This window comes from Leopardus geoffroyi, chromosome A3 (genome assembly GCF_018350155.1).
Source record: "Leopardus geoffroyi isolate Oge1 chromosome A3, O.geoffroyi_Oge1_pat1.0, whole genome shotgun sequence".
Lineage (NCBI taxonomy): Eukaryota > Metazoa > Chordata > Mammalia > Carnivora > Felidae > Leopardus > Leopardus geoffroyi.
Genome location: NC_059336.1, coordinates 100,954,283 through 100,971,656, shown reverse-complemented (window position 1 = coordinate 100,971,656; position 17,374 = coordinate 100,954,283). Strand labels below are relative to the sequence as shown.

General features: G+C 39.4%; 1 protein-coding gene across 4 annotated transcripts in view; it reads right to left on the bottom strand.

Moving 5' to 3' along the window:
* Positions 1-5,214, bottom strand: part of KDM3A (lysine demethylase 3A) — a 53,539-nt gene extending 48,325 nt beyond the window's left edge. For 2 of the 4 annotated variants that reach the window (XM_045446760.1, XM_045446763.1), the window contains exons 1-2: positions 5,011-5,214; positions 4,190-4,405 (exon numbers count right to left, since the gene is read on the bottom strand). In XM_045446760.1, the coding sequence (XP_045302716.1) occupies positions 4,190-4,375 (186 nt within the window). In that variant the 5' untranslated portion in view covers positions 4,376-4,405; positions 5,011-5,214. The other 2 variants (XM_045446762.1, XM_045446761.1) reach the window with 2 other exon arrangements.
* Positions 5,215-17,374: the final 12,160 nt, after the last annotated feature.

Here is a 17,374-nt window from a genome sequence, read left to right as displayed (position 1 = left end):
TTTCTTCTCGTAACCACATATACCTTTCATTTGTGCCTTGAAGCTTGAGGTTCTCTACATAAGGGACCTTCTACCACCAAAGCCTCCTAAGCAAAAATTTATATAAAAAGACATACTAATAAAAATTCAGATTCGGGGGGAACTAAAGTGACTTGACCAAGCTTCTGCAAACTTATTGATATAACTAGTTATTTATATTGTTATTCCCCCATGTTCTTTTGGTCCACAAAGGAGATGTTATTTATGCTATCTGATTCCAAAAGCCAAAAAGAGGCCTATCAGTACTCACTACAAATCATTAACAAATTTGCTCTTCTTTTAATTACGACATTTTGTAAATGTGTGCCTTATTCGTCTATTAAATATCTGGACCAGAAACTGGACTATTTCAAACTAATTATTTCAAACTAATTATTTCAAGTTAATTTTTCCCCAACAGAAAATCTCTTTATATCTAATCAAGCTAATCTCACCTGAGTATATGATTAAGAAAACCATCAGAAAGGCCAAGTGAAATATTTCTAAGTTAACGGTAGGTACTTACAGAATGGCATGGTTTATAGGCAAGTTTTGACATATCTATTCTATGCCCAGCACTACAATGCAGAATACCACTTATTTCACTACTCCACAAATTAGAAAATTATTTCATTACGCTTCTGATTAGGTCTTCTTACACCTAAATATAATACTTGTCTAAAATCTCAGAGTCTAGGGGCGCCTCGGTGGTTCAGTCAGTTAAGCGTCTGACTTCGGCTCAGGTCACGACCTCACAGTTCATGAGTTTGAGCCCTGTGTCCAGCTCTGCACTGACAGCTCAGAGCCTGGAGCCTGCTTCAGATTCAGTGTCTTCTTTTCTCTCTGCTCCTCCCCTGCTGGTGTTCTCTCTCAAAAATAAATAAATAAGTGTTTAAAATCCCAGTCTAGCGCTCAATTATGGGGGATAAACAGATTTTATTACACTGTGAGGACTTTCTCATTTTACATGGTTTGACTGGCAGCAGAATCTATCAACATGCAAATTCCAACTGTATGTAAGGATGAAAAGGCTAGGCACTGGTCAAAGCACCCAACTGCCAAAAAGGTTTAACAGCAGGAAATAGTATATGGAGATGGCAAGTACTACTCATCTGCTAAGGATATCCCGAAGGACTAAGAGCAGAAGACTCAAGGATAAGGTAAGTTCAAAGGAAGGAAAAGACCTAGACAGACAAGTTGGGGAAGGAGGCCATTCCCAACATGCATAATGAACAAACCCAAAGCCACCTGTAGAAAGAATAGTATAAAAAGAGGTTCTTACAACCACACTTAATAAAGATTTGTTGTTATTGCAGAGCAAGAGAATGCCACTGCTCCATTAGTACATTTCTGAAGCTGCTTTTCAGTGTAGAATAGTTTTGATTCCTTCCGTATATTCAAATATTTCAGCAAATATTACATGCCAAGCGATCTAAGTGCTAAGGATAGCAAAATAAAGTGCTTTAATCTCACTCTATTAACTGCCTAGTGTTTAAGATCTAGAGACAAACTTGGTCAAGTTATTTAACTTCTTCAAGCCTCAATTTCTAACACTAAAAAATGTGGTTTACCATCTAGGATATTTGTGAGGATTCAATTAGGTGCCACATACTAAATATTTACTCCTTGTTATGTCTTCACTTTGACTCTATATAATCAACAACTAGACATAATGTACCCAAGTGACTTTGTTATAAAGTCTCTCTCTAGGTGAAACAAAGTTAACAAGCCTTGGCTTTATCATCATCCTCAACTAACAGCAAATCAGTCTAGACAAACTTTATTTCTACCGATGCCAAAACAGTTGCATACTACTTGAATCTTATTCATTTATATACATTTTAGCCCCCAGTCCCATTCCACCGCCCCCCCCCCCCAAAACCCAGGATCCTTAAGCCCAAGTATAAGCATGGTCATAGCTACTTACTAGTTCCTGCCTGTATTTCCCCAGCACAATTTGGTTCCAGTGTTCTGAAATTCTGTCTTTGCTAATACAATATGCCCTTAAACTTAAGCCATCTGCTACTCAATTAAGGAACATAATGATGAATTATGACTAGATAAAAAAAAAAATCACAGAATTTGTACCTTACATTAAAGCTGAATTACGAAGTTTGCAGGTAAAGCAAAAATCAAATATAGTTAAAACTGTTCTTGAAATTAAAATCCCTGTTTACCCTCAGGTGAGGCACTTTAGTGCAATGGAAAAGACACAGCCAAACCTAGATTCAAATCCTCCCTCCATCATTTAGTAGCTAACGATGCAAATCTGGACAAGACTCCTTTCCCCAATCTACTTTCTCATTCTGAAAATGAAGATATTACCACCACCTCAAAGATTTGGGGTGGCAGGAAGGTGGGAGATTAAAAAGAACACATAAAAATGACCTCCTGGATTGCCTTCTTAATCCAACAGGTCTATAATTGGGTCCTGTGGGGGAAGGGAACACCTAGTCTGTCATCATCTGCCAAAAAACTAAGGACTTAAATCTTGTTTCCATTCAAATCAGATAAAAACAAATGCACTAGAGAACATTTTACTTGGCAAGTGAAATAAACCACAACAACTATGACTGAAATCTGGTACACAAAGCCCACTTTATGGAAAAAGGTTATTAGCCTAAAGCAAATAGGTTGGCCATCCTTGTGCCACTCTACTTTCTTTCTATAAACAGCAAAACCCAGTTTGCTAGGAGGAATGAAAAGGAGGAGAAAAAACAAACTCCACAGTGTCTGAAGGAGTCCTTTGGTGGCACAGGGAACATAATGGTAAAGAGGGTGGGCTCAGCTATCAAAACTTCCTGGGTTAGAACACAGGCTATGCCAATTTCTATGGGACCTCTGTGACTTAATCTTCCCCAGCCCTGATATTTTTGTCTGTAAAACGGGGCAATATTAGTACCTACTCCCACAGAGCTGCTATAAGGATTAATCAGATCACGGCTATGAAGTGTTCAGCATGATGCCTGGCACGTGGCTAAGTGCTCAACAGTCATCCATTTCAACATGAAGCCAAGGCACCCTGGAAGCTTTAAAAATACAGAACCACACATCCAACAACGCTCTGCAGACTAAAACTGGCTTGCACAGGTACGTCGCCTTAAAGCGTTCAAATGAAAGGTGTGTCCGAAATCAACATGTATTCAGCTGCTGATGCTAAAACCTGCTTCCCAATTTGAACATCGTTCTCAAGAAAAAGCAGTGATGACCAAGTGAAGATACTGAAACACATCCACTACCCAGGGTGGAAATCTCTCCTCTTCTAACAAGCTTCCTTCAAGTTGCCACCACTTTGGAGTCTTTGTTAGGGACCTTTCTCCAGTTATTTTTGCACAAAGGCGTCTTTGTTGGTGGAATGGCTTCTTTACTGGTTGTTCCCAGACAATCCTTTGCCACCAATACTTCTACAAGGGAGTATAATCAAAATTCATCTCTTTTTGAAATGATCTAACTGAAAAAGATTCTGAGCGTCGTTCTGATTAAAAGTCACTGTCCACACTTGTTCTCATTTCTCTCCCTCCCCGCGAACACCAAAGTGTGCTTCAAAGCCATTCCTCTAACACACCATCTAAGGGGTGGCTCCACCCCCGCCCTCCATATACGGTCATAGCCCACACCTACCTACAAACTCATCAGAGGACCAGGAACCCACTTCCACTCTGACCCGCCATATACGGACAAGTACCCACCCTAATATGCCAAACAGAACTAAGCTCCTCCCTCTTCACTCACACTTCATTTCCAACACGGCTAAAAGTTTAGCAAGTTGGGTGAAGAAATTAAGAGCAGCAGACCCAAAAATCCACCCGAAAACACTAGCCCTCAATTCCTAATGATTCCTAACATCACCTACCTGACGAAGCCAATATTAACCATGCTCCCCCTTCGGAGAAACACTCCTACGGTCCTAGTAGGGCACGGCGCGGGCAATAACGAAGCATGTCTGAGCAACCCCAAGGCCGTCATTAAACACGGGCAACTGGAGGCCAAACACACCTCGGCTCTACACGACCAATTTCAAAGACTTTCAAGGTCTAGTCTTCTGCACCTTCAGATCAGATGCCAACTTTCTGGTCGCCCTTTTCTGAAAAGGGGAGTGGGGCCGCTGGCTGTCTCGTTACCAAGGTAACTACAAAACGTCCGACAGCTGAGGCCCGGGAGCTGGTTTTACCTTCAGATCCTTCTTGGTAACGTCGGTGTGGGAGACGGCTCGAATGGTCCCAGAGAGCCAGGGCCACTCGGCGACGCGCTCCACGTCCCAGCTGTCGTGGCCGCCGTCGCTGCCGTCGGCGGCGGACAGACTGAGGAATCGCTTCCCCACCAATACTGGCCAACTTTCTCCGAGCGTGAGCACCATGGTTTCCACGCCTGCAGGAAGGGCTCCTCCCTGCAAAAATACAAAAACAAAATGCAACGGGGGCTGTCGGTGGGAGGGGGCCGGGAAGAGAGGACGCGGGGGAAGCGAGGGCGGAGGGAGGGAGCCTAACCGCGCTCGAAAAGACGAGACCCCAGACGGCGGCGGCCGGTACCAGGCAAGACCCCAACACCCGGTCTCTACACCCGCGTCCTCCCCCGCCCCCCGGATCCCTCCCCCACCGCAAACACGGGCCCAAGCGCCGCGTGACCCTCATTCTCCCAAGTTTCGCTTTTCCAAAACCTTAAACCTAAACGCAGACAGAGTGAGGGGAGAATTATTTGCAGCTTACGCGGTTTTTAAAGTGTTCGCCCCCCCACCCCGGGGAAGAAAAGGCCCGAAGCAAGGGCCCGTCCCGGGCGGCCGTGTCCCCGCCCCGGGCGGCCCCGCGGGAGGGGCGAGCCCGCGGTTCCGCACTTGCCCCGCCGCCCCGCCCCGACACCGCGCTTTCCCGGCCGCGGACCCCCGGGCGTCCGTTGTCCCGGCGTGCGCCGCGGCGCGGGAGCGGCAGGGCCGCGAGCTCCGCGCCTTCATCTTTCTTCCTCCTCTCCCCTCAGCCGAGGCCGCGGCGCTCTTACCCCGCCTCCTGCCTCCCTGAGTCACCAGCGGCGGCCGCCGTTTCCAGCCGCCCAGCTCTAGCTCTGACTTGGTTCAAGAGCTCTCACAAGACACGCACAGCCTCTCGGAGCCGCCCCCTCGGAGCCGCTGCCGCCGCTCATTGGCCTAGTTCGAGGAGCTGGGCGAGGCTCGTGGGTAAACAGCCCGCCGCCATTGGCCGGCCTGGCGCAGGCGGGGCGAGAGAAAAAAACAATTCCTTGGCCGCCTCCTCCCTCTCCCCTCCCCCTTCCGACTCCCGGACGACCCCCATTAGGTTAAAGTACACAGAGCGTAAGCGAGAGATCCCTCCGCCACAGCCATTCTTTCCATTTGTTGCCCACGGGATGCAAAAAAGTCCCGCGAAATCGCTTATCAACTTTAGGGGCCAGAGAAAAATTGCAGTGGTGCATTGATAAGACTGAATGACAAGCCCCAGGGCTGTAGGTGCCTATTGGATTGCTCTTCAATTGCGTAGGCTGTCGACGGAAGGTGGACTTTCCACTTGGCGGAAGAATCTCACAGGAAAGGGGTGAGGGCGGTGCAGAGTCAGCGGGGGAGGGAAGGGACGGGAACGTGCGGTTTCAAGCGTACTCAGCTAGAGGGAGGAGCCACTGTGCTCTGAAGGCTCGTGCGCAGGCGCTTCGTGGAGCAGGGGGCTGGAGTTTGGGCTGCTGGGCGAAATGGCCGCGGGAGGCGCAGGCGCACGTGGTGCTATTCGTGGAACGTCTAAAGTCCGCCATTTTGAAGGAAAAATGAAGAAAGGCATGGAGTCATTGGGAAATGACGTTCGTTAAACTAGAGCAAAAGAGTCCATTCAGTACAATGCAGAATGGGATTTTTTTTTTTATGTAGAGGGAGGGTGAGATGATATTCTGAGTCTTATAAAGCAATTGAAAGACTAGAGGAAGGCCATAATGGTGCAAGAAATATGAAGAGGTGACTTTGAAGGACAAAGGAGATGAAAGGTGATTGTGTCTTTTGGACCTGAAGTTTTTTGGTTGAATGAAAAGAAATGAATGAAGGAATTGAAGACCTCTTACTTAATAAAGGATGGTGCTTGACATGGCATCACATTTAATCTTTAAGTGAAGATTAAGTGAAGAACTCAGACTCCCAATTTTACAAGTGTGAAAATTGAAAATCAGAAAAAGTTCAGAAATGTATTCAAAGAAGTATAGATACAGGTTAATTCCAGATGTTAATTTTTAATATAGATGTTCTGAATATATGACATTAAGTTTTTAAATTTAAGTATAAACACTGAAGAATTAAATTGGGTTTGTAATTTGCAGACCATTAAAAAGGGAGGAAATGGAACAAAGAAACGTATCCAGTCCAACAAAAGTCAGAAATGAGAACAAGAAAAGAAAAGGAAGCAAGATGAAAGTATAGTAAATAGAAAAAAAAAGACGAGAGAAGTAAACCCAACATCAGTATTTACAATAAATATAAATGGGCTAATTTTTAAAAGAAACACTGGATTAAAAACAAAATCCAGCTATAACTTCACCTCAAGCAGACTCAATAATGATGCAAAAAGCTTCAAAATATAAAGTGAAAAGGTTTACAAATTAAATAGTGATAGAAGGAAAGCAATATAGAAATGTTAATTAATTGGTAACAAAAGCTTCAAAAGAGAAAAGGATTTTATATTAATAAAGGATAAAGGCCACAAAGATAATAAACACTCTTGAACTAGTATCACTCTGAGAACATTGGTAAGACTAAATATCGGAACTATGGGAAAATTTTGACAATTTGTAATAGAAGCAGAAGATACAAATATATCTACCCCAGAAATAGGCATCTCAGAGTTTTAAAGTAAGTGGGGGTATAGAGGACCTTTATTACACAGTTAACTATTAATCTGGAAAACAATCCCTAGGGATAACTTAGTTGTACCAATTTTCAGAGAACATATAATTCCTATGTTATATTCATGGTTCCAGAACTCAGGAAAAATGGAAAAATATCTGAAGCATTTTATAAAACTTGCAAAAACCTATTATATCTGAACCAAGAGAATACAAGAAAGGGAAAGTATACATAAATGAGGCTCATGAACATAGATGGAAAATTCTTATATAAAATATCAACAAATTAAAGTTAGTGTCTTTAGAAAATAATCACCAGGATTAATTAGATTATCATATAAATACAAGGATATTTCAATGTGAGAAAATTACTATAATTCACCAAAACAGGTTAAGAGAGAAAAATCATACGTTAATTTAAGTAGAGGCTAAAAAGACTGTGCATTCACACTGAACGCTGAACCACCTAGAATGTTAGGAATGTAAAGATACACTGATACTCATGTTTTGTTTTGTTTTATTTTGTTTTTTAAAGTTAAACTTCCTAGGAACCTTTGAATATAACACCCACATATTGAACTAGGAGACATCAACAAATTTGTTCATTTCAGCATTGTTTGTGGTTGTGAAAATGTCATAATAATCTAAATGCATTTCAGTTGGGAAATGAATAAATAAAATTAATAAATGGAATATGATACATCTAATAGAAAGCTGTAAATCATTTGAAAATAAATGAGATATATTTAAATGTACCAATAAGGGTATTTTAGCAAAACACATTTTGGATGAAAAAGAAAGTTGCAGTTGGTAGTATTTGAAAATACACACAAATAACACCATATATGTTCTATGAAACATATATACTTAAACTCATAATTATAGTGACTGGTTTGGGGGTGTGCACAATAGAACTGGGGGTATTGGTCAAAGGTGATTTTGCATCATTTGTAATTCTCTCGTTTTTGTAAGGCAAATGTATTCTTATGTTACTGAAAGTTAATTTTAAAATCCTATGAATGGAATCTACTACATTAACACCCAAGAGCATTTGTGACAAATTGTTAGAGCTAATATGTGTCAAAAAGGTGGTGAAATAAAAGATCAAATGAAAATCAAAAGAATTCCTATTCCTTAACAAGCATCAGTTAGAACATACAATAGAAAAAAAGAAACCGTCTAGGATCCTAAAAACTCAGAATCCTAAGAAAAGAGCATAATGTGAAATCAACAAAATGTATGTGAAGAAAACTGTGAGACTTTGCTGACAGGAATAAAAGAAGATTTGAAAAGTTCTGTCTCCTTATATGACATGATAAAAATGTTTCTTCTTAAACTATAACATCAATGAATGAAAGAATCAAAATAGGAATATAAAATTGTTGAGAATACAGAAACAAATCCACGTATATATGAAAAAATAGTTTATAATTAACAGCATTTCAAGTGAGTGTAAATAATAAACTATTCAATATATACTTTATGGTCTTTTGGTTGTATGGATCAAAGAGCTAAACAAAAATCTACTAATTAAGATTCCTTTCCCTTTTCTTTCTCCTTCTCTTTCCCTTCCTCTTCCTGAACATTTTAGTCCTGAAGGCAGTAGGAATGCAGAGCAAAGGATAGGCTGCCTGGCATGGAATGATTGAACTAGAAAAAGTAAGGAGTAGTAGCCTGGCATGGGGAGGGAGAGCCCAAGTGGGGTGAGAAGGGTAGACACACAGAAGATGAACCCAACAAGGAATATCTAGAGCCCAAGTGAGGTGAGAAGGGCATCCATGAATGGGAGTTACCTAGTGTGGTATATTAAAAGTCCAACAAGGTGAAGAGACTGCTCATTTGAGGGGAAGCCTGGCACAGGGTATTAGAACGTAAGGAAGGTGACCTGCAAAGGACACTGAAAAGGCCAAGAGAGATGTTTCAAGCAGGAGGAGAACCAGGAGAGAGGTGCATTCTGGAAAGAAGGTAGGGGAGAATTCCAATTTGGAGAACCATTCAGAGAGATCAAGGTATGCTGAGGTCAAGGCAGATAAAGAACTGAGCATCAGGTTATTGACACTTCCAACAAATATATTTTAGCTTGAAAGTATTGTTAGACATCACTTCTACTGGTTAATAAGCTCCAGCATATGCATTCCTGTCAAAATCCTGCCACTAACTAATCAGTTGAGTTGACTTTTACCCCAAAGGACATCAGAAGTTTCTAAAAGACTTTAGGAAAGTTAACAACTAGTAATTTGGAATTTGTTTGGACCTTGATTTCTCAACTGCAAGACAATTAGAATACAGTCTTTTCTGTCTAAATCTCCTTTCCTTAAATAGCACAAGAATGGTGTCTTTGTGTGAAAATGTAAATATCTTATGCTATTTCTGTTAATGCAGTGCACCTGTAACAATTAGTGAAGCAAGCAGAGCATCAGTACTAAGTAAGCTCCTTGCTATTTTTTAAGGGCTTTTTCTGTTAACTTACATCTAGAGAAATGCACAGATCTTAAGTGAACAGTTTCATCAGTTTTACAAAGGCCTACATACATATAACCCACACCCTATCAAGATATAGAATAGGGGTCAGACAACTACCGCCCATCGGCTAAATCTGGCCCACCACCTAATTTTCTACAGCCTTTGAAAAATGGTTTTTAACATTTTTTCAATGTTTGGAAAAAATTCAAGAACAATAATAGTATTTTATGACCATAAAAATTATGCAGAACTCAAGTTTTAGGTCTATAAATAAAATTATAACACAACCATACCCATTTGATTGTTTTATCTATGGCTAATTTCAATGGTAAAGTTGAACAGAGTCACTAGAGACCCTACGTGCCTCAAAGCCTAAAGTATTTACTCTCCATCTCCTTACACCCGCTGACAGAGAATATTCCATCACCCCTGAATGTTTCTAAGTGCTTTTTTCTGGTCAATACTACTGCCCATAGTAAACTTTGTTCCAATTTCTATCAATATAAATTGGCTTCGCCTGTCCTTGAATTTTATTTAAGTGACACAAACAGTATGTACTCTTGTGCCTAGCTTCCTTTACTCAACATGTTTTTTGAGATCCATCCATGTGATTACATCTACAACATGTTTATTCCCTTTCATTGCTAGTTACTATTCCATTGTCTGAATATGCCGTAGTTTCTATATCCATACCCTGTTGATGGACACCTGAACAGTTTTCAGTTCTTGGCCATTATGAATAATATGATTATAAATATGTTTGACTTTAAGGCTGCTAAGTTTTATTTTTATTTATCTTATCTGATCTGCCTTTTTATTTTCTAATATTTTAACTCTGCTATTCCTCATTCCTTCTTCAAAGCCCGCTTTACATCCAATATAATTTCCCTTCAGCCTAATGAACTTTTAAAATGGATTAACATTTTATTTGGGAATTTAGGTAGCATAAGGACCAATTAAAGAGATTATCTAATAAAGCTCACTGTGCAATTCTGCACCTATAATATTAAGTCAAGACTGATAATATATACTCCACTTAGCTTTATTACACCTTTCCATGTGCGTGATTTGATCAACAAAAAGAAAATACATACACAATGTCAAGCTGTTTTTCTTTTTTGTTTTTAAGAACAGCTCAGTGATTTGGGGAATATGTACATTATAGAGAACATAAGGGGGAAAGTACAAAAAGGTACTTAGCACTGATGTCAGGACTCATCTCATGGTTATAATTAGTGGTATTAATTTTTGCATTATTCACTTTGCTTTAGAGCATAGTTAAAGCCATCAGCTTAACTTGAGGTATGTAAGCAATACATACACAATTGTATGAGAAATACTTTTCATCAGTATTCGATACATTTTAAAATACTGGAAACTGAGTATCAGTCTTGGTTTGTATTTTGACTTAAAGGAACAAGAGGAGAACAACATTCAACTAATAGTAAAGCTGATAGTAAAGCTCTTAAATATGTCTTCCTCTCCCTTTGTGCTTACTACAAGCTAGGCAATGTTCTGTGAGGATTCATTATGAGAAAAATGTCACTCATAGCTTTAAGATCTTACTTTGGAAGGACTTACTAATAAAGCAAATTGGAAGGTGAGGCTTCATGTTTGTTTTCAAATAAGTGATCTTAATTTTTCTTCTTACAGAGAAAACTTAATTCAGTTTATCATAAATATATCCAAACCATTAATTTTGAAGTCTTCAAGTAGAGTTTGGCACTTCTTTTATACTAATGAACTTCTTTTAGTAGATCTCGTAGTACAGATCTGCTATAGATAAATTATCTCAGCTTTTATTCAAAAACTCTTAATTTCACCATCATTTTTGAAGGATGTTTTTGCTAGATATAGAATTCAGGATTGACGGGATTTTTTTTCTTTCACCTTTGAAGATGGCAATATATTATCTCTTGGTCTCTATTATTCCTGATGAGAAGCCAGACATTATTCTTATCATTGTTTCCCACTATGCAATGTGTCTTTTGATCTCTGCTCTCAAAACATTCTGTTCACCTTTGGATTTTAGCAATTTAACTCTGAGGTGCCTAGGTGCAGGTTTCTTTGTAAATAACTCACTGTAGATTTACTGAGCTTCCTAGATCTGTGAGTTAATGTCTTTAATTAATTTTAGAAAAATTCTCAGTCATTATCTCTTCAAAAGTTTTCTGTCCATTCTATCTCTCTCTTCTCTGTGGGACTCCCCACACACATGTATTAAACTATTCAATATTGCTCTACACAACTCAGATGCTTCTTATTTTTTTTTACTCTTTCTCCTTTTTCTATTTTATTTCAGATAATTTCTAAGGACTTTCTTCAAGTTGGCTGATACGTATGTCTAACCTGCCCTTTAGAAGAATAATCTCTTATATTTTTCATTTCTTGCATTTCCACTTGGTTCTTCATCCTTTTTTAAAATGTTTATTTATTTTTGGGAGAGAGAGAGAGAGAAAGAGAGAGCATGAGCAGGGGAGGGGCAGAGAGAGAGGAAGACACAGAATCCAAAGCAGGCTCCGGGCTCTGAGCTGTCAGCACAGAGCCTGATGCAGGGTTCAAACTCACGAACCGTGAGATCATGACCTGAGCCCAAGTCAGAGGCTTAACCGACTAAGCCACTCAGGTGCCCCTCTACTTCTTTTTTCTTAATAGTTTTCCTCTCTCTAGGGAAAAGCCCCCATATGTTAATATATGTTGTCTACTTTTACCACTAAATATTTTACATATTTATCACAGTTATTTTAAAACATGGAGCTGATTATGCCAACATACAGGACAGCTCTGTGTTTGGTTCTACTGTGTACTTTATCACTTGACAATGGGTTTGTTCTTATTTCTCTTTAAAAAAATGTTTTAAATTAAATAACAGATATTATATGTCAAATAACAGAAGATCCTGGGATACATAATATTCATGCTCAGAAAAAGGCATATTTCTTCTGTCAAGCTGTAGTGTGTGGTATTAGGACAATCTAGTTTGTCCCAAATTATCTGGCACTGGGTTTTATGTTTATTAATTGGATTCAGCTTATTGTACTTTGAATTATGTGAGAGGAAGTCAAGGCCAGGACTAAGGTAAGGTAAGTGAGGCATTTGCTGAGGTAAAAAATGAGACAGGGTCCATAAAAGCTATGCTGAGCTATTTTGGAGCCTGAGGCAGAAGGATAAATCAGTAATGCCATTTCTGTATTTAAAATTTTTAGATTTTGCTCATCATAGATGTTTTTGCATAACTTTGAGTTTTTGTAAATATTGCATTAAAATATTATTTATCGTGGGGCGCCTGGGTGGCGCAGTCGGTTAAGCGTCCGACTTCAGCCAGGTCACGATCTCGCGGTCCGTGAGTTCGAGCCCCGCGTCAGGCTCTGGGCTGATGGCTCAGAACCTGGAGCCTGTTTCCGATTCTGTGTCTCCCTCTCTCTCTGCCCCTCCCCCGTTCATGCTCTGTCTCTCTCTGTCCCAAAAATAAATAAACGTTGAAAAAAAAATTAAAAAAAAATATTATTTATCGTAAGTGCTGTGTTTGTGGGGGGGGGGGTACCCTTTTTTTGTGCCACTGGCAAGTTCCTCATTTGCTACATTTGCCTCACAGTAGCCCTGATCCTACAGTATCAGAACATTTCTTTTAGCAGGACTTGGTATCTGGATATCTGGAAGATTTGTCTTCCTTTTCTTCCTCTACCCACAGATGTCAGCAGATCCCATGCGACTGTATTTCAGGGGTCTTGCTGAGCTTTTCTATCTCCTCCAAGCAGCAGATACTGCCCGATTCTCAGTGTAAGGCCTGGAGTGCTTGGGGGAGTTTCTTCAGGGGGGCTCTCAGCTTACCTGTCTCTCCCCAGTGGTAGGCAACTGCTCCCTCACATTCAGTGTAAGACCCAGAGTGATTCTCCATGCTCGTTTCACCCTCAGACATCAACAGGCCTAACACTTCTGTGCCTCAGAAGGTGTCTCTCAAATGGCCCGTCTTAACCTTTCTTCTGAGAAGTCAGTGAAAAGGTCTATGGAAAAGAGTTGGCGGTTTGGTTCAGACTCACCTGTTTCTTCACATTCCAGGAATTCTAAACTGTCATAGACCACATCCTGCCTTTAGAAATTCATAGAAAATTCAGCTGTTTTCTTCTTGCCTGCATCCACAGATTCTTCCTTCTGCTGTTTCTGCTGCTCTACCATGAATGAAATCAGCCATGGGTTCCTTTTCTCCTAAGAAGGTTTTCCACTTCACGGCTTTTCATTTATTAGATTTCTTTGGAGCTTCTAATGGACTTAACCATGATTCTGTAGATTACTCAGCTCATTTTCATCATTACAGTGAGAACAAAATCCTCTTGAAGTTTTCTACATCCAAAGTAGAAAGCAAAAGGCAATTTTGTTTGCTTATATTACTCTTTTGATAAAAACTGGTCTGACTCTGATGTACTGTTTGAAACTTTTGACCCTTAGATGACCATGATCCTGGATACACTTGCCTTTGACTCAGTCTTAACCCCAACGTTTATGCATTCCCTGCATCTAAACTAGGCTTGCCTACCTTCTCATTCAAAGCTTCTGCCTGGGATTTTTCTATCCTGTCTTATTTTCTTTGAATCTATTCTTAGTAGCACTGGTTAATAGCAGTTCCTCAATAAATATTGAACTGACCCTTGACAGTTTGAATCTATTGCTCCCATGTTCCTTGCTGATTCCCCTTTCATGTATATTCTGAACCAACTTCCTTCTTTACACAGTTCTCTCCAAATTATCTGTGTCCTTGCCTTTGTCTCTTATGCCCAGGATCCATTTTCAGCTTACTGGACATGACCAGGCATGGCTGAAAGGAACCAGAGATACCAGGCAGATCCGTGAGATCAGCAGATGCGCCAGGCAGATTTCTCTGCTAAACACAGCATTACCACAGAAAAGTCTGGGCACATACACACAGCTGGAAAAACCAGAAAGGCTTGGCATTCAAAGACAGGGCACAAACACCTGGAAAGAAAAAAGGGAAAAGGCAGGACAATATGCCTAAATGAACCAGGTAGAATTTACCAGTGAAGTCATCTAGTCCTGGGGTTTTCTTTACTGGGAGGTTTTTGATTACTGACTTGATCTCTTTACTTATTATAGGTATGTTCAGGTTGTATATTTCTTCTTCAGTCAATTTTGGTGCTTTGTGTGTTTCTGGGAACTTGTCCATTTCACATGTGTTATCTAATTTGTTGGTGTATAATTGTTCATAGTATTTTCTCATAATTCTTTTTATTTTTATAAGGTTGATAATACCCCCACTTTCACTTCTAATTCTATTGAGTCCTTTTTTTTTTTTTTTTTTTTGGTTAGTATAGCTAAAGGTTTGTCATATTTGTTGCTGTTTTTCAAAGAAACAACATTTGGTGTCATTAATTCTCCCTATTGTTTTCTAACCTTTATTTCAACGATTTCAAATCTTTATTATTTTCTTTCTTCTGCTAGCTTGGGATTTAGTTTTTTCTCCTCTTCCTAGTTTCTTAAAGTGTATAGTTATTGACTTGAGATCTTTTATTTCCCTCTGCACGGTTTTTGCTGCATGCCCTAAGTTTTGGTGTGTTGTGTTCTTGTTTTTACTTGTCTCAAGATATTTTCTAATTTCTCTTATGATTCTTCTTTGACCCAGTGATCATTTAAGAGTGTTATTCAGTTTCTACTTCATCAATTTTCTTGTTTTTCTTTCGTTAATGATTTATAATTTTATTCTGTTGTTGTCAAAGAATATGCTTTGTATGATTTCAATTCTTCTAAATTTATTGAGACTTATTTTGTGGCTGCTGCTGATCTGAGAGGTGGGGGATGGTAGGCAGGTAAGGAAAAATGCCAAACAATGCTCTATTAAAAAAGTTTGGCAGCTTCTTTCTGCATTTAGCATTCCCTGGTTGTTATAAGTTTTTATTATGTTCTAAGGTTCTGTAAAGTTCATTCAGATGGCTTTTACAAACTTAATCATTGCTTTAAAAGAGGAGCAGAGTTTGGGGTGCCTGGGTGGCTCGGTTGGTTAAGCCCCTGACTCTGGCTCAGGTCATGATCTCATGGTTCATGAGTTCAAGCCCCACACAGGGCTCTCTGCTGTCAGTGTGGAGATGGAAACCTAAGATCTTCTACCCCTCCCCTGTTCTCTTTCTCTCAGAAATAAACATCTAAAAAAATAAAAGAGGAACAGAGTTTTAAACCTCCCTACTCTGCCATTTTCAGTCCTCTATGATTTTTGATTTTCATGCATTTTACCTTTACATATGTCATAAGGCCCAAAATGCATTTTTACTATTTTGTTTTCAATTTTCTATTAAAGAGATAATAAGAAAAATCTTAATTGTTTACCCATGCAGTTGCCATTTCTGGGGGTTTTCACTCCTTGATGTAGATACAGGTTTCCATTTGATATCTTTTTTTTTTTTTTTAATCTGTAGAACTTCCTTTAACATTTCTTGTATTGTGGCTATGCTGGTGAGTTTCATCTGATTATCATGTGACTTGAGATATTTTTCTTCATGTTCTTATGCTTGAAGGTGTTGAGAGTCTTGGATCTGTAGATTTACAAATTTTCAAATAATTTGAAAAAACTGGTTATTACTTCAGATATTTTTGTTTTGTTTTGTTTTCCTCTCTATCTTCTTTCTCCTCCAGTTGTACGTATTTTGGGCCAATCTGAAGTTGTCTTACAGCTGATGCCCTGTTAGGTTTTATTTTAGATCATTTTTATTGCTATGATCTCAAGCTTACTAATTTTCCTTCTGCAGTATCTAATCTGCTGCTAATCTCTCCCATTTTTCACCTTCTTGATCATATGGGATATATTAATAATAATTGCTTTAGTGTTCTTGTCTACTGATTCTATTATCCATGACATGTGGGTCTGTTTCAATGGATTGATTTTTCTTCTCATCGTGGATGGTATGTCTCTCTCTCTCTCTTTCTCTCTCCCTCCTGGTGGTTTTTTGATCAGATGCCAGACATTGTGAATTTTGCTTTCCTAGATGCCAGATACTTTTTGTATTCCTATAAATAGTACTAAGCTTTGTTATGGTGTTTTATCAAATGACACTGGGTGGTTACAAATATGACAAATGATCCCACAGCAAAAATTGGATAGTCATCTGAAAAAAAGGTAAAATTGAATTTCTTCATCATACTTTACACCTGAAGTTCAAAGATTCAAGCAGGAAAAAATAAAACTGTAACAGTGCTAAAAGAAAACGAAGAAAACTTTTAAATAATTATTTTTTTTGCATCTGTATCTTCTAATCAACTATCTAAGAGTTTACAGATTTAAAATAAACAACATTAGGGGCACCTGGGTTGCTCAGTTGGTTAAGCGTCCAGCTTCAGCTCAGGTCATGATCTTGCGGTTCATGGGTTCGAGCCTGGTGTCAGGCTCTGTGCTGACAGCTCAGAGCCTGGAGCCTGCTTCAGATTCTGTGTCTCCTTGTCTCTGCCCCTCCCCAACTCATGCAAGTGCATGTACTCTCCCTTTCTCTCTCAAAAAAAAAATTAAAAGTATTAAAAAAAATAAAACATTAAAATGGACCAATGAAATGCTGATGACCTATAAAATGAACATAAATCCAACCGAATGGCTCTGCCTTAGGAGTAAGCTGTATGAATAGCATCTGGGAGGTATTCCAAAGACTCTACAAAACTTTCCCATCTGTATGACAAAGTATCCACAACCAATCTACTGTGTTTCTAGGTCCTACCCCCTCAGGTCTCTACTTTTGTCATCATGCACATCTCCCACAGAGCCCTTTTAGCCTCTAAGAGCTTTCTGGGGTGAAGCGGTCTTTCTTGTGGTATTATTAACAGTGTTGCTGAAAGCTCTTAATTTCATTGTGAAACAACAGACACAAGGAGAGGTACTTGAACAGTGGAAAGAACAAGGGCTTTGAGTCACGCATGGGTCCTGAGTCATGCCCTGGCTCCATCATTCACTGTTTGATTTGGCACATTATCTAATCTCTATGGGTCTCAGTTTACTCACAGATAAGATAGCCCCAGTAATACTTATCACACAGTTTTATAGATAGATCAATCAATTGATAGATGGATAGATAGATAA